This window comes from Equus asinus, chromosome 1 (assembly GCF_041296235.1).
Source record: "Equus asinus isolate D_3611 breed Donkey chromosome 1, EquAss-T2T_v2, whole genome shotgun sequence".
NCBI lineage: Eukaryota > Metazoa > Chordata > Mammalia > Perissodactyla > Equidae > Equus > Equus asinus.
In genome coordinates, this window is record NC_091790.1 from 178,420,681 (window position 1) to 178,445,642 (window position 24,962).

Here is a 24,962-nt window from a genome sequence, read left to right on the forward strand (position 1 = left end):
TCCTCACTTTTTTTTTTTTTTTAATATTTAAATCCTTTAACTGACCACAGGAAATGTACTGCTGTGGTTTTCCAACAAGCATGAGCTATGATTCCACCTGCAATATTTGGAGCACTGCTCATTTTGCCAATTATGCACACATCTATTTTATTCTTTAACTCCATCGGAAAGGTTAATTACAGAAAATTCAACCTAATTAGTAGGGGTTTGTTTGCTTTTAAATATTTTTAAGATGTAATACAGAAAAAGAAAAATATAGATAATAATATAACACTCATGTACTCATCACCCAACTGTAATGAATCTGAACATTGTGGATATGTATTCAGTTCCCAAGGCTGTTGGAACAAAGTACCACAAACTAGATGACTTGAAACAGTGTTTGTTCACAGCTCTGGAAGCTAGAGATGGAAAATCAAGGCGTTGGCAGGCTCCGAGAAAGAATCTGTTCCATACTTCTCTACTATGTTCTGAGGATTCTAGCAGTCCTTGGTGTCCCCTGGTAGACATACTACTCCAACGTCCACATCTACCTTCATCTTCACAGGCTGTTCTTCCCTATGTCTCTCTTTTCTCATTGTATAAGGATGCTAGTCATTAGATTAAGGGCCCACTCTACTCCAGTATGCCCCCACCTTAGTTTAACTAGTTATACCTGCAACAACCCTATTTCCAAATAAACTCACATTCTGAGGTTCTGGGAAAGATTTGAATTTGCGGAGAACACTACCCAACTCAGTACAGTATATTTGCTTTTCATCTTTTTCTTTTTTTTTTTTTTAAGGAAAATTAAGTTACAGACAACACTTGAAGCTCCTTATATACCAATTCCCAAGCCAGTAATCCTTCCGGAGTCCCCAGAGATAAACCCTATCCTGAATGTAGTATTAATCCCATTAAAGTTTTATATGCATGTATTATAAATATAGAAAGTTACACTGCACATTATAACTTTATAGACATAGAACTATACAAATCATGTTGCACTTTGTTTTGCTCATCATTGTCTGAGATTCACCCATTCACTTAACTTTATAGCACTCTCTTGTATGAATATGTCACACTTTATATTTATTCACTTGTCTACTGATGGATATTTGGGCTGTTTTCACTTCTTCCATATTTCAAACAATGTTGCAAAGGACATTGCTGTACAGGTTTCCTTGTGCTGGAATTTCTCTAGAGTATACTCTTGCATTTTCAATTTCCATGTCACAGGGTATAGGCATCAGGATCTTCAAGTTGAACAGATATCACCAAAGTGTTTGCAAAGATTTACACTTCAGCCAGAAGCACGTAAGTACTTATTTCTCTTTAGTCTTAAAAAAATTTCATGTTTCCAAATTTGGAAAACTGAAAGATGACAAATGGTCTCTCATTACTTTAATGTGAACATTGTTGATTACTAGGGATGTTAATCATCTCTTGACACTTTAGTGAGTTGAATGATGACTCTCCAAAATACACATCCATGTCAAATCCCTGCAGCCCGGGAATGTTATCTTATTTGAAAAAAGTCTTTGCAGATGAAATGAAATCAAGGATTTTGAGATGAAGGATCATCCTGGATTATGGGGTGGGTCCAATTCCAATGACAAGTGTCCTTATAACAGAAACACAGGGAACATTTGGCAGACAGAAAAAGAGAGGCAATGTAAAGACAAGGAAGACACTGGATGTGGGCACAAGCCAAGGAAGTCAAAGAATGCCAACAGCCACCAAAAGCCAGAAGAGGCTTTGAAGAATTCTCCCCTAGAGCTTTCAGAGGGAATGTAGGCCTGCTGACACCCTCATTCCAGATGTCTGGCCTCCCAAACTGTGAGAGAACACATCTGTTGTTTTAAATAAAAACAAGAGTTTGTGGCCATTTGTTACAGCAGCTACATGAAACCAATACAGTTTATTGGCCACTTAGATTTCCTATTCTTTGGATTGTTATTCCTTTCCTTTATTCATTTTGTTCAGGGATTGTTTGCCTTTTCATACAGATGTACAGGAGCTCTGCATATATTTCAGAGAATAAGCCTATGTTGATTGCAGGCATTGTAATATCTCAGTCTTATTTTCCTCCTACTTTGTTTCATTTGTAATATGAATTATCTCAGCTTTAGTAGAATTTTTCATTTATTCATTTATGGTTTGTGCTTCCTTTGGTTTAAAAAAACAGTCTTTTTTAAACCTATCCTTGATGTTCTCTTATGTTTTCTTCTAAATTTTTGCTTTTCATATTTCTGTACTTAATATATTTAGAACGTTGTGTGGAGTGTGAGGACGGCATCCAGTATTATCTTTAACTCCACATGGGTAGCCAACTACCCTAGCAACGTTTATTCATCAGTCCACTATTTCTCCAAAAGTTTGTAACACCATCTGTGAAACGTTATCAAGTTTATATTTATGCGTGGGTTTATTTCTGACCTATTGGCTTATTTACCTGCCCTTCTATTAACACCACACTAGCTCAATTATAATAACTTTGATCTCTAGTAGGGCAAATCTCCCCATGTCACTTCTCCTCCTCCTCTATAGTCTTGCTATTCTTGACCCTTTGCTTTTACATACAAATTTCAGTATCAGTTTATCAAATGTAAAACAAAACAAACCAAACCCTATTCGGGGTTGTAACTGCAACAACTTGCTCACTACACTGAGGATAACCGACACCCTTATGACACTGAGTCTTCCCATTCAGAAACATGGTATATCTCTGCTCTGTGTTCTTCAGCAATGTTTCATAAGATTTCTCCCCTGGGGCCTTGTAGTATTTTGTTAGATTTCTATCAATAAAGTACTTTGAGTTTTGATGCTTTTGAGAAGGATTTTTTTCCCACTGCTGTTTTCTAATAAATTATTTAATAAAAGTGCTACAGATCTCTGGAAGTCTGTCTAGTTTTTATCCAGCAATCTTGCTGAAGTCACTAATTTTACTACTTTCTCTATAGGTCCTCTTGAAATTGTCTAGGTAAAAAGTATACCATCTGCAAATATGGGTAGTTTACCTTTACAAGTTTAACGACTCTCGTTTTTCTTGACTGGGACTTTCATCACAACACTGAACAGTAAGTGACGACAGCCATTCTTGTCTTATTCCTGATTTTCATTTGAAAACTTCAAAATCTTCATGATTATGATATTTTCTGTAAATTTATGACAGGTATTCAAGAAGTTTGCTACTAGCGCTTGTCTTTATCTTGAATATTTTTATCATAAACAGACGTTGAATTTTATTAAATGCCATTTCTCTAATATTAATATAAGCATTTTTTTCTCTCAATGTGGTAGGTGATTATAGTTTTTCTAATAGTGAATCATTCACACACAACCATACTTCATGATGTTTATCACTGAATTTTATTTACTAATATTTTATTAAGGATTTTCACATCCAAGTAAAATGAGACTGGTCTTTAGTTTTCTATTCTTATATTTTCCAAATTTGGTTTGTGCAAAGATACACTAGCCTCATCAAACAAGCTTTCCTTAAAAATTAGAAGCTATCTTTCCTTGAAGGTCAGGTAAAACTATTTGAGCCTAGGACTCTTTTGTTAGAACAGACTTAATTATCACTTCACTATCTTAATGGCCAACAGTTCCTTCAGGTTTTCTATTTCTTCTTGAGTCAGTTTTGTTTTCCAAAAGATGTATCACTTAAGTTTCCAATTTACTAGAATTTTATCAATTTCATGATTTTTTTAAAAAAATTGCTCTATCTGTAGTTAAATCTCATTTTATATTCCTAATTGTGTTTATCTGTGCTTTTTTTTTAATCAATCTTGGTAGCATTAGTCTCACAGGTCTTCTCCTAGAACTAGATTTTAGTTTCATTTCTTTACTGTTTTTAAATTTCTATTTTATTTTTGCTTTTACTATGTTTACTTTTGTTTATATCTCATAAGTTTATTCTGTGTGGCTATTACCTACAGAATTAAATACCCAGACTCAGAGAGCAGTAGATCAATTATCTCAGGCAAAAATGTATTTCACAAAGACTATAGCAAAGATTGAGAAGTATAAGTTAAACAAGGTAAACCAAAAAAAGCAGCTTTGGTTTTAGCTTTGTCCAGATGCTAGTCTGTCAGTCCACGGCAGTTGTTCTGAATCTATGATCTGTGAACCTAAATATTCCCATCAAGAGGCTAATTTTGGCATTACAGATTTACCAAATCTGAGTAGTGGAAGAATCTATTTATACAATCTCCTCTCAGAATGGCATTTGAGGCCCTACTTTCTTCTTTGCAATGATGACTGCCCCTGTTATCAGGTTTTATTTGAGGTTCTTCAATCTCTTTCATCATATATAAAACCTCTTAAGCTCCCCTTTCATCCTCCCAGCACTAAACAGCATAGGAGTTCTCTCCAGTGACATGACATCATTCTTTAGTGAGCAGACATTATTGAACTGTCCATTGTCTCTAGTTAGCTTTGGATAGGCCTCATAATCCTGCCTCCTACAGAAAGTTTCTCCCTCTAGAGCCAAAATGGTGAGGGGTTGGGTAGGGAGTGGGTAACTTGAGCCTGTGGACAAGCCACACGAATCCAATTTTGACTCCTCTATACGTCACACAGGATTCCCGTGCCTTGAAATTTAAAAGCAAATATTGTTTTGCCTTTACTTAAAAGACACAAAAAGATTCCCTCTTCCATACTCCTATGCCTAGGAATATATGAGCATCATTCCAGGCCTGTGTACCAAGGCCACCTATGTGGCCCACCTGCAGTTCAAACTGAGTTCCTACTCCTTTGAGTAAGGTCTGAAGTGTATAGTCCTGCCTCTAAAGAAAGAGCCGCTTTCCCACAAAGCCAGCTATACTCATCTGCCATGGTCAAATTCTCCACAGTGTAAGGCTTAAAAACTGTCACACAATCTCTGACAGAAAGTAAGTTGTACAACTACGAAAACAAACCACAGTGCAAAGCTCCAGAGTAAAAATCCCCCATTATTTGCTCTTAGTAGGGAACCATCAAAGCTGAAAGTCATCCACCCTGGCCCTAACAGAGATATTAACAATGTATGATTGTGTTCCCCTAAATTTTACTAACAGCCACAATATTTCATACACAATTCAACAAGAAAAACTAAGAATTTTTTTTCCCTAAGCTTGCAGCAAACTCATTTGGACCACAAAACCTGATCTGAAGTAGTATGAGTCTATTTACAGTCACTCAGAGCCCAAAAGAAATAAAGTGGAGTTTAGTCTCTACTTGGAATATAAACATGTCTTTCATTCCATTAGAAGAGAAAATTTCAAATGTGGATCATGTCTAACACTTGCATTATATCTGATTTTCAATATATCTATAAAATTTGCCACTTAAGGGAACTTTATAATGAGCTAAATGACAAAGACTTCTTGTAGTGTAAACAATCTTTCCTAATATCTATTCTTTACATTCTACTTTTGAATTCAGGGTGACTGATTCCAGCTTATTTTCATATGTGGCATTATCTATCACCTTTTACCATTTTGTGTTAATTTCTCAAATAGGCTGTCAGAACCCAATTAAGAAGTTTTCTCCTTGTCACAGTTTGGTCCCACCAAACAAGCAAAGATGACAGGTATTTAGTCGTAATGCTTCAATAGACTGACAACTTCAAAAATGTGTAAATTAAAGGTATGAAGACAAAAAAGACCACAAGTAGTTCTTAAGTTTTTAAAAAAATTTTGAACAAAAACATTAAATGGATAAGGCCATGTAAAAATTTTTTACAAATATTATAAGCCACACTGACATTTAAGAAGTGGCAGAACCTTTTTCTCCCAATGAATATTGACTACAAAAGGCTTACAGATAATACTGCTTAGATTTTCCACCTGGAAATTATCTTGGAAATGAAAAGATAATAACTAACTTCCATACCCAAAAGTTAATAGTAATAATGAAACAGCTTTAATATTAGGGAGAGTAAGCAACACTGTACTGTAGAAAATCTTCTTATACAACGTTTAGAACTGAAATCTTTCTTTCCTTTCAACTTTTAGCTAACAGTGCTTAGATTTAAGAATGCACCCTGGAGAGGGCATAATCATTTTCTCCACGTAGTAAAATTACTGGGCAGAAAATACTGAAATACTAATTATCTCAGCACAACAGTAGTATATTTCACATTCTTTACTTAAAAAAAAAAACACACGCATTTAGAGTTTACTAAGGTAGAAACTTTATATGTGTAGTTTATCTGATTCTCATTATGCAATTCAACCATCTTAATCTGAGAACCCAGAGAACTTCATATCAACATTCTCCATTATATTCCTACATATCTGGAAATGTTTCACACATGGAAAATCACAGAAGAGGGTGAGGAGAGAGGAAAAGAAGGGAAAGGAAGAGGAGGGGGGAGACAACCAGAAAGAGGGAAGAGAGAGGGGGAAGAGAGAGGGAGGAAGGGAGAGGAGAGGAGGAAGGAAGACAGACTAGGGAAAGTCACCCAGAGGATGTAATGAGTGAGCTCAGTCTTACAGGACAGGCAGCAAGCGCTCCCCAGGTAGATAAGGATGGCAAGAGCCTTCTAAACAGGGCACAGGATAATGAGAAGCAAGTGTACATTATATTCAAGTAATCACATTATATTCAAAAATCACACTTTTTCCCCCCCCATCACTAACTAGTTATGTATGTATGAGGAAGTTTCGTGAAATAAGGTGCTATAATTTGAATGTTTGCATCCCCCCAAATTTCGTATGTTGAAATTCTAACCCCCAATGTGATAGTATTAGAAGCTGGGGCCTTTGGAAGGTGGAGCCCTCATGAATAGGATTAGTGCTCTTATAAAAGAGACCCCACAGAGCTCCCTAGGCCCTTCCACCATGTAAGGACACAGTGAGAAGGCACTATCTACCACCCAGAAAGTAAGTCCTTGTCAAACACCACACTGACCTGCCAGAACCATGATCCTGGACTTCCCAGCCTCCAGAACTGTGAGAAATTTCTGTTGTTTCTAAGTCACCCAGTCTACAGTGTTTTGTTACAGCAGCCTGAATGGACTAAAGACATCAAGGTGTAAGAGATGACAAGGAACTGATCAAACAGGTCCATATACAACCCGAGCATTACATACAACACTTGAAGGAGAGATCACTGTAGAGCAGAGAAGCTGAAGCACTGACCACTGACCACCTCTCAGACACCATGTGGGAGGCAGGAACCCTGACCACCAGCTGGTTTGGCATAACAGCAAATAGAAACAATGAAACGAACCCGTTTTTCAGTCAGAGAGTTACCTGGCCAACAATTTAAGGTCACAGGGAACTCTATCCTGCTTTCTCCTCCAGCCCTGCTGCATTTACAATGATCACTTCCTACTTATTATTTCAATAATAAAACTTTCATGGATGGCTACCTTGCGCCATTATAAGTGTACACAATTTTGAAGAGCTAAGTAAAGGAAAAGCCACGATGTAAATCCCTCCATGTTATATGGACTCAGGCCCCTTCGTATACTTGCTGATAGCCATGGGGGCAAGCCAGAGTTCCTCAATTGTGGGAGGAGGCAACCACAGCTACCACTCACTTCAGAGGGCCCTGGGGGTCCAGCCTGACTGTGCAGAGAGCTCTGTAAAGAGGAGGAAGGAGGAGGGGGAAAAGGAAGAAAGGAAGGGGAAGAGGAAGGAAGAAGGGACTGGGAGAGAGAGGACCAGCCTGACTGATGTGTAGAGCTCTGCATGGAGGCAGCAAGCTGGAAGCCCCCGCACAGAGCCCTTCCTCTCTGCTCCCTAGCTTGCTCAAATCATTTCCTTTCTCTGACTAACCTGCTAAGGAAAGAAGAGTGGGCCAAGTTCACACCATGCCTATCATCTATGAGTGCACAGGAGCATGCAATGAAGCCAGTTTAAAAAACATAGGCTGCCAGGCACAGAGAGAAGGGGAAGGCTGGTCTCCATTTTTCTTCCCAACATGCATGGAACAGAAGTATATTTAATACCTTACCCTCTTGAAGGACCCTCCATATCCATCTGTAATCATCACTGGTGTAACACCTTCTGTGCATGCTACACCATCAGATATGCACATAATTGTATAAGCGGAAGATAAGCTACAATGCGAATTAAATTCCTCTATGGGACTTAGAAATTTTTAGAACAGAAAACTCTAGTCAAGCTAAAATCTTAGCAGTGCATAAAGGATTAAATATATTCCAAGGTGACTGAAAAAAAATCACAAAAGCAGAAAATCATCACTTACTAGCCTCATCAGAAATCATGCAGAGATTAAAGGCCATTGGGGAAAGAAAAATTTCCTCTCTGCAACTATTTCTTGTAATTTAAAAACTCAAAGCACTTACAAATCATCGCAAAATGGAAAGAGCTTGCTCAAAAAGGAGAGTTCTTGCAATAGAAAACTACAATTACAAAAATAATGTTTCCTAAACATTACGCTTTACATCATTATTTCTCCCCAATTTTGGAGCACTGGACTATTCCAAATCCACACAATCAGTGGGCACTCAAATGCTGGCTAAGTAGAAATAAAACAAATCTGAGTGCCATGCTGAAGGTGTCAGCCAGGCCTACGGAGTCCATCTAAACTGCTCGAAAGATGATAAGTGTATCCCACAGCGAAAACATAATCTCATTAAATTAAATAACAATGTTAGTTTTAAGTTCTGTGATTTGAGAGGACATGCCAAACATTTGTAAACAATTAAAAATACACAAAAACAGTATTCTTGCTGTTAAAAATGTATACTCTTAAATACACCTAGACAGTAAATAAATTTTAAGGTATTATAAGAATGTATCTACTGATACCTCATAGAGAGATATACATGGGGAACCTTTGGGTTCTTCTAGGATGCCCCCAAAAATGATCTACCTTTTGTCACCTTCCTAAAATCACCAACAATCCTGGGAGGTAGGTACATTAGCATCTCTGTTTTACAGATGAAGAAAATGAAGTACAACAAGGTTAAGTAAGTTTCAGGAGTCACACAGATAAAAGGTGTTAGATCTGGAATTGCAACCTAGAGAGAAAGAGAGCAACTTTTTCTGCCTGTTTCTCCCCCGTGTTTAAACTCTATTTTCTCTGTGATGAAGCCTTCACAAGTCCTATAAGTCAGAGATTTCTAACCATTTTTGTACCAGGAAACTTTTGGCAGTTTGGTAAAGTCTCTGGATCTCTTCTCAGGATAATGCTTTTAAATACATTAAATTCAATTCACAGGATAACGAAGGAAAGCAGTTTTACTGAAATACAGCTATAAAAGTATTTTTAAAAACCAATTCATGCTATAGCAATTTATGTGCATCTTTAATAATTCACTAACAATATGTAATGAATGGTTTAAAAGTACTATAGTTTCAGTGTAATTCATGAACATGAACAGTACTTCAAGATAGCTGCAATAAAATATGTGATACAAAAATACAAGTATTTTGACTGGTGATAAAGCCACAGATACTGCTAGCACCACTGTGGTTTATTGTCTACATTCATAATGTAAGCAAATGCTAAATTTCAGTTAGAGGTTAGTGAAAATAGAAGTGTGATGTTTACCCATCTGAGTTCACACATTCCCTGAATTCAATCCAGATTAAGAACCTCAGATGTAAATTGCAACTCATCAGTTTCTCTCCAAAACCATCTTTTTCTCTTCTAGCACTCATCATGTCCTTTCCTCACATCATGGCTGGGAACACCGGGAAGGTACCTTAACCCTTAATAGAATATCGAGTACTTAAGAGCAAGGTAGGACCCAGGCACCTGGAGGGCACCTGCACAGCACCTCACACATAGGAGATGGCTGAAGGTTTATAGGATAAATGCATACAAATTTGATATTATCCCCTTGGCTAAAAATAGGAGACATCTCCTAAACAGCTTGAAATATTTTTCAAATAGATGTCCTTCAAGACACCAAATCTTACCTCATCAGCTCAACCACTTTTAAGTAAAACTACCTTCACTAACCTGGATTTGTATGCAAAAGAATGTTCCTCCCAATGATCTTCTGAAAACAAGATTCCCCATCCTAGAGGTACCTTCAGTGACAAAAATGACTATTTTTTTAAACTGTAATGTGTTAAAGAGTAGGGACTATGTCTTTAGCGTGTTTTACGGGGTATCAAAAGAAAACAGGCCTTTCAATACATATTTTGAAAATGATTACTATAAAGGCAATTACACAAGCTAAACTAAAAATGTACTAGAAACAGATGATCAGTGACTATCTTAGCTAGTCTAGTCATAGTTTTGCATGTTTTACCTACTTTTTATGCTTTTGAAGAGCTTATTCTATCCACTTTTTTATGACCAAGAGAGGAAAAAGTTTTAAATATACCAAGATGAGACTAGCACCCATTGGGAGTGTGCTAACAAGGATAAATGCGATTCCTCTCAAGATCTCACCCCTGAAACCACAGACAGACAAAAAGCTTTAAAAACAGAAATTCAATCATAAAAAGGCCAAGAGTAAATCTGATACAACATATGTAGAGGAAATGAAGACTGACATTTAAATAAGCATAAAACTCCATGACTCTTTCAGTGTCCTAAAGAGTCAGGAAATGGGATTACTTACCCCTGAAAATTTTTAAAAAGTGAACAATGCTCACGATAATAGGAAATTTTTTAAAGGTTTTTTTGTTGTTGGTGGTGAGGAAAATTGTCTCTGAGCTAACATCTGTTGCCAATCTTCCTTTTATTTTAATTTTTCTCCCTAAGCCCCAGTAGATGGTTGTATATCCTAGTTGTTAGTCATTCTAGTTCCTCTATGTGGGATGCTACCACAGCATGGCTTGATCAGTACACCTGTCCACACTGAGGATCCAAACCGGTGAACACCACCAGGCTGCTGAAGCAGAGCATGCAAACTTAACCTCTTTGCCACAGGACCAGCCCCTGGCAATAAAGGAAATTTCTAACTCTAAAATTAGGAAGAACTTTCTGCTACAAAAAGCCAATTCACATAAGATACCATTTATCTAATGAGGTAAATAACTATAGTTTTCAAAGAAACGTTACTTAACCTTAAGGTGTCAAGGTAATTTAAAGTAAAATAAATAAAACTAAGCAATCTCCTTAAGAAAGACATTTAAAGTTAAAGAGCATTTCCCTTATTAAAGCGCAATCTTAGGAAACATAATCTGTGACCACAGGGGCTCAGGCGTCAGAAAGCTGCAGCAGTGCACTGCTCAGAGATCCTCGAGGCGCTAACTCGGCAATTTCGCTGGAGGAGGTGGCGGCTTTACTGATTCTGAATATAAAGAACCAAGAGCGTCTGATAGGGCATCCAAAAGAGAGCGTGATAGTTACAAACACTCCCAAACGTGTCTAAACTCTTCCTGAATTGTTGCATCAGGCTAAAGAATAAGAAGTCTGTGGAGCCAGCCCTGATGGCCCAGTGATTAAAGTTAGGCCCTCTCACCGCTTCAATGGTCCAGGTTCACTTCTGGGTCACAGAACCACACCACTTGTCTGTTAGCTGCCATGCTGTGGCGGCAGCTCACATAAAAGAACTAGAAGGACTTACAACTAGGATATGCAACCATGCCCTGGGGCTTTCGGGAAGAAAAGAAAGAGGAAGACTGGCAACAGATGTTAGCTCAGAGCCAATCTTTCCCTGCCCAAAAAAAAAAAAAAAAAAGACTGGCATAGCACAAAAATAAGTACCTCAGATATGGCAAGGCCCTACCTCTGCAGTGTGGTAACCCTAAATTGAGCACTCTCTCACTGGGTTTGGGGATTAAAGAATGTGACACTGAAGTAAACCAGATGTGCTTCTGCTCTTTGTGGCTACCTGCCTTGGATCAGATTTCCAGATCACTGGTCAAACTGGAGATCTGCAGTAAGTCTACTCACCGTCAGCCCACTGTAAAGACAACATCCTTTTGTAAGAATGGAGATGGAGAAGAAAAGAGAAGGAAAGAGTTAACAGAGGTCTGGCCCTGTCCTCTGCCACAAACTTGCTATGTGGGCTTGAGAAACTCATCATCTCAGTTTCTTTTAAAAATATATAAAGAAAGAAGAGGAAAACACTCAAACAAGACGATTTCCTCGGCTATCTTCAAGGAACAAAACTCTACAATCTATGAATTATCCAGTTTTCATGGCAAAACGGATGCCATCAAGAATGCAGACAACTCCACAAAACACACCGACAGGCAGCATAAAGCAAGCTGCCCCAAACAGAAATAGGAATCTCAGACACAAAAACACATTTTCCAGATGCTTACAGAATACTTAATTTGAAATGCCATCCGGAGAATTTAAGAAAACGTGATGTGAAATAAAATGGCTAATATCAAAAATAACAAATTCAATGTGATCTGCAGAGCTCAACGCAAATTTAAAACCTCACTGCTCATTACTGGGTACTGGATTTCATCTATGAATGTGTTGCCCTTTTTCCTACCGTCCTGCCACAGGCTGCCAATCTTGGTTTACTTAGCGATCATCAATTCACTATGAAAAAACAGGCCTTGTCCATGGCATTATTTCAAAGTTTATAAGAGATTTTGACAGGTCAAACATCCCTTGGAATATGAAAAGTAACATTCCATTCCAAAGTAAAATGACAAAGAAATTTTCATCGAAATATTTAAATATAGATCTGCCCAGCCCTTTTATCTCTAGCCTGCACACACAAGACTAAATAATACTCAGATTGTGCATATTAATTGTAAAAAAGTAAGGCAATAACATCAAACAAAACAACTACCTTAAGAGACTCTCAGGGGGCCGGCCCAGTGGCATAGCAGTTAAGTTCACACGCTCTGCTTCAGGAGACCAGGTTTCACCAGTTTGGATCCTGGGCACGGACCTATGCAGTGCTCAAGCCATGCCATGCCAGGCATCCCACATACAAAGTGGAGGAAGATGGGCACAGATGTTAGCTCAGGGCCAGTCTTCCTCAGTAAAAAGAGGAGGATTGGCAGCAGATGTTAGCTCAGGGCTAATCTCCCTCAAAAAAAAAAAAAAGGCTCTCAGTTTTCACAAACCATTTAACAACCGCACCTAATTTTCAAAAAAATATTAAGAGAGGAGGGTATAATATCTAGGAAAGAAGGGAGGTGAAGGAATGATACCAAACTGATTGCTGGTGGTAGGAAGTTGGCGATTATTCCCAGTTTCCTTGGGAAGAAGCCGACGACTAAAATCAAATTCCTTGGTGTTCTGAACTAGGAAGACAGAGGTTTTTTTGTTCGGTTTCTTTTTTTAACATGAATCTGTATAAAAATTTTTAAAAACATAGTCTGGAGATTTGTCCTGGAACTACAGTATCAAGCCACGCTCCTTTGTTGGTTCTTCACATTTTGGAGATGCGAGAGAATGCAGGTCAAGGGAAAGGAGAAGCGTAAAGAAACTAACTCTCGGAGACTGTGCACAACTGGAGGGAGCTTTAGAGGTCATCTTCGCCCTCCAACAGCGGGGGAAACAGGTCCACAGCAACGACATGAGTTACACCAACATATTCTACTCACGGAGCTCCTAATCCAAGAAGGGTGGTAGCTGGAATGAGGAGAGAAGGAGAAAGATGATGCAAACCACTGTCACCAATGATTTATGAACAAGAAAATCAAATCCAAAGGAAATAAAACGGGGTGCAGTCTCTACTTGTATATGAACATGTCTTTCACTCTACCAGAACAGGAAATGGATGAGTATCAAAGGTAAGGAAACTTACAAAAATGAAAAAGAGAAAAAAAATTTGAAAATAATTGCAGCATAAGAAGGGACTGGTAGTCTTCTTAGTGTATAAAGAACACATATAAATTAGTATTTAGAAGATGAACACCCACATGGAAAAATGGACAAATATATAAAATAGCTAATTCACAAAGAAATATGAATGACCCATACGCAAATGTTAAGCTTCACTAATAGTAAAATAGAAAGAAGTGAACCTAACAGCTGGCATTTTATGATAATACCATATGCGAAGGGAAAAAATGGCATTCAGATTGTTTTGGTAGCATGAATTGTTACTATTTTTCTTGAGGGCATTTTGGTAACCCGTGTGAAGAGTTTAAACAACGGTCAGCTCCTAACACCCAGGAACACCACTTGCAGAAATTTATCAAAGATGAACCAATTTAAGAATATACATGATCACTTCAGCATTTATGAATAATTAAAAATGGAGAAAGCTCAAGTGTCCAACAATAAGAAGGAAATTAAAGAAAATTTGGATACAGGCTCAAAATGGTCTGCTAGGGAACTATTTAAAACCACGTTTATGGAGAATATTTGCTATTAAAGGATGATCATGAAATAATAGGAAAAAAAGTTGACTGTAGTTTCATATGTACAAAAGAGAAGCACCAAACTGTTAATAGGAGTTGTTAATAGGTGTTGGAATTAGAGGTGATTGTTTTTTTAAAAAGATATTTTTAAAAAATTTTATTTTTTATAAGTTTTAGGATTACAAAAACTTTAGTATTTTTAAAACTAACATAAACATATATTACTTCTATTAAAAAGTGTTCTTAAAGTAATAAAGTAGAAAACTTCTGAATCCCAGAATTTAAAAATACATTTTAAGTTAAAGTATGCAATATAAGGGCTGAAACTATTTTGAAATGAAAATGAGTAATTTTCCCTCGTATATGAAATTTGAAAATAAACCCTGAAAATATATACATTTTTTTTTTAGTGAAGGAATTCTCATTTGTCTCATTAACAAAAAGGAAATATGAAAAGCAAATGGTGATGAGGGAAAACTTATTTCAATACCATTTTGGTAATACTTTAAAGATTAAATCCTTCTAACTCTCCTCCACTCTTTGGAAGCAGAAGAGAACATAAACAAAAGGAATAAGACTACACAGCCTTTGTGAAAGGTTGTGAATAAAGCCAACTCTCAAAAGGGGGGAAAAAAGCTCCAACACCCTTTTCTTTTTTTTTTTCCTGCTTTATCTCCCCAAACCACCCCGTACACAGCTGTATATCTTAGTTGCATGTCCTTCTAGTTGTGGGATGTGGGACGTCACCTCAACGTGGCCTGACGAGCAGTGCCATGTCGGCGCCCAGGATCCAAACCCTGGGCCGCTGCAGCAGAGCGCACGAACTTAATCACTCGGCCACGGAGCCGGCCCCACCAACACCCTTTTCTTGCACAGTAAATTGAAAGCTTCTCTTATGCTGAAAGCAAGTAGTAAGCAATTATATACCATCTTCTGGAAATCTCCAAGAGAAAAGCCATTCCCTTTTCCACATGTCCGTTATAAATCACACTGTCATTGGTTATATCTGGATGAAATCCATCTGAATTTTGTGCAACAGAGCAGATACCTAACAGGAAGACCACTGTGGAAACTAACACGTTGCAATAAACCGATGGTTACCCATCACAGAATCAGCTGTAGTTTCCTAAATTGAAAAAACAAAAACACAAGCAAAAAAGTTACAGCCAGAAAGAAAACGCAGAAAACAAGCCAGATAGGACCAGAAAAAAAAAAAGCAAGCAGAATCAGCGTCCATCTTATGTCCTCCTCCAGAGAGTAAGCTCCTTGCAGGGGGAAAAAAAAAACTTGAAAGGCAAAAAGAAAACTTCAATTAAAATCAAAAGGTGAAGTTACAGCAGAATCTAACAACAATTAGCAACCGTAAAATGATCAAGACTATAACTGCCAACTTTTATTAGGTCGCTGTGTATGCTGCCTGCCATTTCTTCCTTCTTTTCGTGTTCCAGTCCTCTGTCTAGTTAGGCGGTTTAGATGCTCGGGTCCATTTTTTTTCTAACTATGCTAATTTTATGAGAAAAAGGTTGAAGTTTCAAAAACATATTTCTTCTTTATTGTTATTACTTTATAGGCCTGTATTTAAACCAAACTTAAGACATCTTATAAAAAAAGACATGATAGTGCTCGCTTTGGCAGCACATATACTAAAATTGGAACGACACAGAGAAGATTAGCATGGCCCCTGAGCAAGGATGACACGCAAATTGGTGAAGCGTTGCATATTTAAAAAAAAAACAAAACAAAGAAATGATAGAAATTACAGTCATATGAAATCATTATCTTCACAGTATATCCTTCTATATAACAGATTAAATAGTATTCACAGTAAATATTAAAACAGACCTAGATATGGACATACAAAGACACACGCACACACCCCCAAGTGGGCACCACATATAAACACCCAGAAAGATCCAATCCTGTCATGATCTTGTTGAAATTCTCTACCTTTTAAAATAATAAACGTACCATGAAGAAATGTTTTTGGTCAAATAAGGTAGGAAAAAAAGTATTTGGAGTCACATACTAAGATCCCAGGTATTAAAGAGACGTAAAGTAGACCAAAAATCAGAAGGTACAACCAATATAAGAACAGACAGACAACTCTTAACTGTTTGTAGAAAACATAAACCTACAACCAAGAAAGAAAAAGCTATTCATAAAATCATTAAAGAAATAGCATTTATGAAGCTAAAAAAATATCCAACAGACTTTGAAGGTACTTGTATCCCCAGAGAATGAAGATGTATTTTTAATTTAATTGGCAACACATATTTAGTACAGTTTTACATATATGTGTATGCATGTGTGTGTGTGTGTGTGTGTGTGTCTCCACAGTTAGAAATGGCCCTCACAGCTAAAGTCAACTAAACCTGATAAATGAGAAAATCACCACTGATAGATTAATAGTTGAAAACAGTTGTATATAGCAAACAATATATAACATCCCTGGAAAAACAGACTTCAAAAGACATAAGCAGCCAAAAAAGAACAGAGTACTAGGTTGGGGGAAAAAAAAAAAAACAGCAGCCGCCCAACCATGCTTCTGAAGGATCTGCCATCTTGAAGGAAATACAAAATCATGAAATTGAGAACAGTCACAATTAAAAGAAATTCTATAGCAATACGGAAATTATACTGGTAGAAAAATAGAATTATGGGAAAATAATAAAGGACAAAATAGACAGTTTCTACATAGAGCAATAAGTGCTGAAATAGTCAACAGTATTTGCTGAATGTGTTTGTGCACTACATACTGGGCACACAGTGGTAACCGGGACAGAAATGGCTCCTTCCTGGAACATTATACTCCAGAAGCTTTACGACCTAAGTCAACGCATTTCTTAAATTACAGTGTGAATCAAAAATCAACCAGGTGCAAGTTCAAAATTCAGATGCTCCATCCTCAGGAATTCTGATTCAAAAGGTCTTGGGTAGAACCTAAGAATATGTTTTTAATAAGCTTTAATACAAAGAGTGAGGTTTTAGCTCTGCTGTTAATTAGCTACACAGCTTTGGGCACAAGTCACTTAATTTCATCTCATGGATGAGAATTCTGTTGAAAAGGTTTATTCTAAAGAATAAAAGTACTTCCTGAAGTGCTTTGCACAGTTGTATTCAAAATGGCAATAATGAAACAGCTGTGGCATACCAGAAAGAGTGCCAAAATCTGGATTCACATTTAACTTAGATGCTAACAAAATACATAACAATGGACAAGTCATTTAACCAGCCCGGTGGCATAGCAGTGAAGTGCACACGTTCCGCTTTGGCGGCCTGCAGTTCGCCAGTTGGGATCCTGGGTGCAGACATGGCACCACTTGGCAAGCCATGCTGTGGTAGGCGTCCCACATATAAAGTAAAGTAAGATGGGTACAGATGTTAGCTCAGGGCCAGTCTTCCTCAGCAAAAGAGGAGGATTGGAAGCAGTTAGCTCAGGGCTAATCTTCCTCAAAAAAAAAAAATAAAAAGAAAGAAAGAAAGATAAAAGTTAGGTATTTTTGGTAAGCTATAAAAAAAATACTAGATAAAGGTAATAATGAATAGTAGAGACCACCAGCATTGTTAGTCATAGCAAAGTATACACAATTATTATAAAAAAGGGAAAAGACTTTTGTGGGGAAAAAAATTACCTTACTTGTTTTTCCAACAAAATATACTTACTTATTGAAGTATGCCATGTGGGAAAGGATAAATCCCCAAATGTTAATCATGAATGTAGTTTCCAAAAACACGTTACTAATATCAAAAATCTTACCACCACATTGAGCGTAAGACAAGTGGGATATAGTCTCACGAGTAAACACTGGCTGGAAATACTATCCAAAGAACAGAAAACTCTTGGTCACCTAGTCCAACCACCTCATCAATACTTACATCTCTCCAACTATCCTAGCAAGTAATTATCTCTAACAGTTGTAAGAGAAGCATCTAGGGAGCTTCACCACCACCCCCCAGCCCTGGCCCCAGCAAGATTTGCCCTGAGCTAACATCCGTGCCAGTCTTCCTCTATTTTTCAGTATGTAGGCCACCAGCACAGCATGGTCACTAACAGAGCAGTGTAGGTCTGCACCCAGGAAGTGAACCCAAGCCACTGAAGCAAAGCGTGCTGAACTTAACCACTAGGCCACTGGCACTGGCCCTGGGGAGCTTTTAAAAGTACAGATTCTGGGGCTGGCTCACCGATTAAGTTTGCATGCTCCGCTGCGGTGGCCAAGCGTTTCGCTGGTTCGGATCCTGGGTGCGGACATGGCACCACTTGTCAGGCCACACTGAGACGGCATCCCATGTGCCACAACTAGACTATGTACTGGGGGAATTAGGGGGGAAAAAGCAGGAAAAAAAAAAGAAGATTGGCAACAGTTGTTAGCTCAGGTGCCAATCTTTGAAAAAAATAAATACAAGTACAGATTCTGAAATTCTGATTCAGTAAGTCCCAGGCAGAGCTCTGGGACCTGCTTGTGCAATATGACTCCCAAGTGATTGTGAAGTGGAGCCAGCATCTGGCCGCCAGTGATGCTGCATGCACTCACCAGCCCATTCTGTATCTGAGCAGCGCGACCCAACTCCAACAATGTTAGCTTGAACTCTTCTCCGCTACAGTTTCTGCCTTAGTCCTAGTTTTACTCTTTGGACCACATACAACACAAGCCAAATCTGTCTCCAGCCTAAACATTCCCAGTTCCTTCAATAACCCACACATATGTTTTAAACCTAACCCTAAATTTGTCCACATCTTTTTACTTATATATGGTGCCAGAAGAGAACACAATCCTCATGTAGAATACAATGGGATACTCTCTCCTTTATTAGAGTTACAATGTTTCTGTTAACACAGCTTAAGTGTGCCTTTTACTGGCCACATATTATGATTACTTTGTTTAAATACACTTATTTTGGAAAAATTTCAGATATACACAAAAGCTGCAAAAATAGTAAGGAGAGGTCTTTGCCCAATTTGTTTTCCTCATGTTAAGATGTATAGTGCCATGGTACATTTACCAAAACCAAAAATTAGCTATTTTAAAAATTACATCTTTTTATAGAAATTATTTTCCTGAGCCACATTTCCTTCATCCCAAACACAGACTTTGGCTTTTCTTTTACTACATGGTGCAAATAAAGGCTTTTATATTTCATCTTTTACGATTCAGGGCAAGATTTCATCTTGCAAGACTTTGACTCAAAGACTTAGTCTTTGAGTCTTGCAAGATGAAATGTAACATCTTAAGATTTTTGAGGTCCCATACTTGTTAAAATACTCTGAGTCAAGGTCCTACTAGACTACATCCACTATTGCCACCAGATTTATGCCATACACATATTTGGTAAGCAAGGCTTCTGTATGTTCATCCTATTCAACATGCCGCTGCTTGGGGTAACATAAACCCCTCTCAGGTTGCAGTAAGTAACTTCTGAGACATACCGTCAATGAATGACAAATCTAACCAATTACCTGTACATCCAGTTACTTTGTTTTCATGCAAAGATATTCTCTGCGTCAGGGAAGTTCAGACACATTGCATCTCCACATTCTCATTTTATACTCATTTAATATACGTTTGCATGGTCTGCTTCTTCAGCTGAAAGGTTTAGAGCATCTGCACCACGGAAGGAATCCATTCCCTAAATGACTCTGAAATGCTTAGGAAAGAAGGGAACTCTCTGAACATCTATTGGCAACTCACTCAAACAGTTAATGACCATGTGTGAACACCTGTGCTCACAGAAATCCAGACAATTCCTCACGAGTCACAAACAAAAACCAGAAGAAATAGCAAGGTGCTATTAGTAGTATTATTCCTTCTGGAAGTAAAGAGAATTCAATTTATCCTCTTGAAATTAGTTACTGGCCTTAATTATTATAACTCTTAGGGAACAAAGTGGCACAAGATACGAATTTATTATTGAGATCCTGATTACAAAGGATAGTTTAGACATGTGGACCCAAAGAAAGCTACACTCAGCTATATTAATCACTGCCAGATGATATTTTTTCTCAACAGTTTACTTCTCAAAAGATGTGAATAATTTCCAATTCTGTTTATGTCTCAAAACCAGGCTGTGGAATTGGAGGTTTTAAATTGCAAAATAGAATTGACAATGCTTTCAGGAAGGTGGTCAACTCACAGCCTTCCTATCACACCAGTGAGTTGCTTAAAATGAGAAAGTCATTTAAAACAAAAACCTTTAAGGAAGCATCAGAATGCCAAAACAAAGCTCTTCAAACTTACCTCATAGTAACTCCGAACTGCATTGCAAAACGCTTCATCGGCTACAATTTGGGTTTCCCCGTTGAGGAAGGCCTGGAACCGTTCTTTGAGTAACTGCAATTGCTGCTTGTTAAGCTATAAGAAAAAGAGAGATTTAGTTGAAAAATTACCCAATCCATGAAATGTAATGACTCTTGAAAGTTATATTTGGCTATATATTTATTAGATTTGACACCTAGAATTAACTTTATGGTAAATAAAAGCTAAAAGAAATCCTACTATTTATACTTATGGCTCAATTGTAAATGTTTCCAAGTCACTTCCCCACACCCTCTGGAATCCTGATATTGCAACGAAATCCAAATTTCTACCCTGGACAGAATTCCTGTGATTACTCTCCAGGCCTGCTTTGCACAGACAGAAAAAAACTAAAATTTGGATGAGTTTACTTGTGCAAGATTTCCAACTGTCCTGAACAGAGAGGACAGAGACAACAAGCGCTCTTAGAGATGAGCGGACAACTATCAGCCCTGGACAAGAGGAACAGGAAGGAAGACTGCAAAGGACAGAAGGACCCTGAGAAAGAATCCTCTAGAAAGCACATCTGTCAGACGCCAAAAGTTTGGATTGCATGAACAAATATGTTTGTTCAACGCCTGAGTTGAGATAAAGAGATAAGGAGGAGACAATCCAAAAGAGAACAGACATGCAACAGGCGGGCAGTGAGTGCATCTTGAAGTGTGTTGTGGGAAGAGCTGTGACCCAGGCAGAGCACTGCAAGTTTACAAGCACATTTTTCCCCCTGGGTCTAGCTACCGTAATTATTACTGAGGGTGGGTTAGACATGAACTGTTACTTACCAACCTATCTTCTAGTCAATCAACTATAAGCGGAATCAATTACGCACTTAATTTGTAGGGCCCTGTACAAAATGAGAATGAGGAGTCCCTTGTTTAAAAGGAAAAAAAAAATCAAGAATTTCGGGACAGCAGTGATAAAGCATTAAACCAAGAATGGGCCCCTTTGAGCATGAATCCCTGTGCAAGGGCACAGGCTCATGCTCATAAAGCCAGCCCTGACTACAGGAGCATCAGTTTCACTAGAGGTAGGACAGAGGTCATGCAGAAGCTAACTGGACAGAGAACAACATAGTCTTTCAGACAACACAACAAATCTCAAGATGCATAAGGAACAGGAAAGGAGTGATCTTTCCATTTCATCCGATCCCCATCAGACTATTAAAGAACTCAGTCCAGTTCTGGATTCTACAGAGATATGTAAAGCATTTGGAAACATGCTGAGGATAAAATGATTCAAGGATTAGAAAGACTAAACAAACTGGTATGATTTGGCTTCGAAAAGAAAGCTGATGTGAAATAAGGTTAAATCTGTTCAAAAGGTTTATTAAAATAACATTCAAATATAAAGAGACAAGCTCTTTCAAAAAATGGGTTTTATTTAGGAGTCTAACAAACAAGACAGTAAAGAAACTGTCGCTGGTAGTAACAGATTGATAAAGAAGTGCCCTATTGCACTCCAGTGTAAAAACAATAACAACAACAAAAACCTCTTGCCCTGAGCAGTGAAGAGAGAAGACCATTCCATTTCTTTACTAAGGTTATCTCCGTTTTAGGGAAAGTTAACCAAGCTGAAATGCAGGAACGACACTATTACATTACATTCTCCGTTTCTATAATAGGAAGAGAAAACAAGGACCTTTTGTGTGTGTGTGTACTAGCAAGGCAAATTAAGTCCACGGCTTTAGCTCTCACAAAAGGCACCAGATGGAAAAAGGACAGCAATTGCTGAGAGCAAGACAGCTGAGAACACTTTAGTTGCCAAGCCCTGGGAACTGCCAAGAAGGGCTTCAGCTTGCAAACCAAGTGTCCAGGTAAAATGGAAATGTATGTGGGAATGACAATGAACCGGAGGGAACCTCAATGATCATTTGTCCCAACTCCCTTATTTGATAAAATAAATATCATTCAAAAACCAGAACCTGTGGATTTCTTCATGTCCTTTAAAAATTCCTGTAAATCTTTGTAATTTCTAATTTACCAGTGTTTAAGTTTAGCCATTGTATCAATGACTTACTTTTTGGTGATTATGGCATGGAAAATTCATGAATACATTCAAGGAAAGGAGATATGAGCAAACTCTCTTCTTAGAAACTCCAACAATATTGGTATAGTTCACAAAACATGCCAGAGATACCTGGCTAAATATAAGGCTTCATCTTTTTTATGAATAAAAATTACTGCAGTTATATTTAAGACAAAATAACAGCAAATATTCTAGTGATAAAGTCAATAAATGGATACTTTATTAATATGGAGAAGAGGTCTACATTTCCACATAAATGATATGAGGAAATTAAATTTAAAAATCTGGCAGTGGGGATAGCTGTCACAAAGCAGAGTTCTCTAAATGCTATCAGCATTATTTTAAAAAACTGTATTACATACATCAACAGATAGAGAGACCAATGGAATAGACCCAAGAAATAGACCCAAATAAAATCAGAACTGTACTATAAAATACCTTTATGGTGCCTCAAATCAATAGTAAAAAGTGGTCTAGTCAATCAATGGTGTTAGAATAACTGGGAAGCCATGCAGAAAAAAATCACATTGGACCATCACACACACTGTTACATCAAAATGAACTAAAACTTCCAATGTTTTAAAATTTAAAAGATGTAACCATAAAGGTACTAAAAGAAAAAAATGGGAGAATCCCTTTAAACATCACATGAGACAAACCTTCCTAACCATGAATCAAAATCCAGAAGGCATAAATTTAATTGCATAAATATTAAAAATAAATTTAGCATGGCAAAAAATACCATAAGCAAAATCACTGGAAAAAAGACTAACAAGCAAAAAAAGAAAAAAATAGAATTCATATCCTAAAGAGGTAATTTTCAAACACATAGATCCTAGAAATTGATAAGAATATGACCAATAAGCCAATAGAAAAATGGACAAAAATGGATATATTCATTCATAATTTAAAAAACGCAAATTAAATCTATAGGAGAGAAGAAGGTTTCTGAGAAGATGGAGGAGTAGGAAGCACCAAAAATCTGTCTTCCACCTAGACAACAACTGCGTTGACAGTTACATTTTTGTAAAAAAAATATTTTGTAACTCTGGAGTCTATTAAAGGCTTACAACTTAGAAAGGAGGGCTTGAATGGAAATTGAATTTGGTCAATTTCAGATCTTAGCCCTATAGCAGCTGCCCATACCCCAACCCCTACCCCTTAACCCTGAGACAGCAAAAAAATTCCAGCAACCTAAATTTTCAAAAATATAAGCCACCACTCTCATAGAAAAGGGGCAACAGGACTTGTATTTGAATTTCCTTCCATCTGTAGAGAGAAACCATGGAAGAAGGATGGCTATGGGAATTGGACAGATGGAAAGGAAGGGTAAAAGAGTTTTCAGCCTATACTGCTTTATTCATTTTAGGTTTTAAATCACAGGACCCTTTTTATCAACTCAAATTTTAATTAGATTTAAAATAAGCTATAATAGCAGCTTTGAACAATTATGATCCACGACAGTTTAAATCTGATCATCCTGCAAGGAGAATAGACAACAAACCGACTGACTTTTTCAAGTCCCCTCTCATGTAGAAGAGTTGAACTTAACCGCATCCTTTTTTTTTTTTTTTAACATTTGAAGATTGAAGATTTCTAAGAAACTTAGGGGGTTTTTTGGGCTTTAACATGAATTGTTTTGTTTAAAACAGGGATCCATCAAAGGCGATGAACTATCAGGGTAAATGTTCCAGAGCACGGGACAGATGAAAAGTAATACTCACTAGCATCTCTCATGAGACTAAAACATAAGGACAGCAACACACCCTTCTAATCAATGCATTAATCTTTCACAATCCATACCAACTAGTCTCTAAGCCTCCATTTGAGCCTAAAACTAACTAACACACACACACAGCTACTTTATTCCCTCACAATGAAACCAATGCTAATTTTGGACAGCTATCAAGAATTGAAACCTGCTTCCTGATGACTTTCACACAAACCTAGTTACAGGCCGTCAAAGACAAAACAGACTAAACGTTAACTTTCCTTCCTCAACATAGTTCAGGAACTTGAAGACATGTACCAGATTATTTGTGAGTCTTCTCTACTCCAGAATAAACTTTGCTGATTTCCCCAATGTCCTCAGGGTACTCTCCAATTTGTCCATAAATTAAGCATTAAATAGCTTTATTTAAGTTTTATTTAGGAAAGTATAAAAAAGCACTTTGAAAGCTATAACATTAAACAAATGAAACTCATTACAAGAGCAACGTCCCTCCTAAAATGTACTGGGTAGACTGATCGTGATTCTCCTAGGATAGTGTGGCCAACAGAGACAAGTGGGAGGATCACTTCCCACATTCTAAGCATTCCATGTCTATTAACTCAAACTAAAAACAAATTAACTCTTCTTGGCAGTCACATCAACTGACTCACATCGTGCTTATAATCAACAAAAATTTCTAAAACGTTCTTACACGTGCTTCACTAAGCCATGTTTCATCTTGCTAGATTTATT

General features: G+C 37.5%; 1 protein-coding gene and 1 non-coding gene across 11 annotated transcripts in view; one reads left to right on the plus strand and one right to left on the minus strand.

Annotated features, from left to right (window-relative positions):
- CADPS2 (calcium dependent secretion activator 2) overlaps positions 1-24,962 on the minus strand; it is a 496,507-nt gene that overhangs the window by 351,322 nt on the left and 120,223 nt on the right. For all 10 annotated transcript variants that reach the window (XM_044759580.2, XM_044759476.2, XM_070512671.1 and 7 more), the window contains exon 2: positions 20,417-20,530. In XM_044759580.2, coding sequence (XP_044615515.1) covers positions 20,417-20,530 — 114 coding nt within the window. The remainder of the gene's footprint in view (positions 1-20,416; positions 20,531-24,962) is intronic.
- LOC123288338 (U6 spliceosomal RNA) lies at positions 15,803-15,909 on the plus strand. Its single transcript, XR_006532003.1, has one exon. It is a non-coding gene; the product is annotated as a U6 spliceosomal RNA (small nuclear RNA).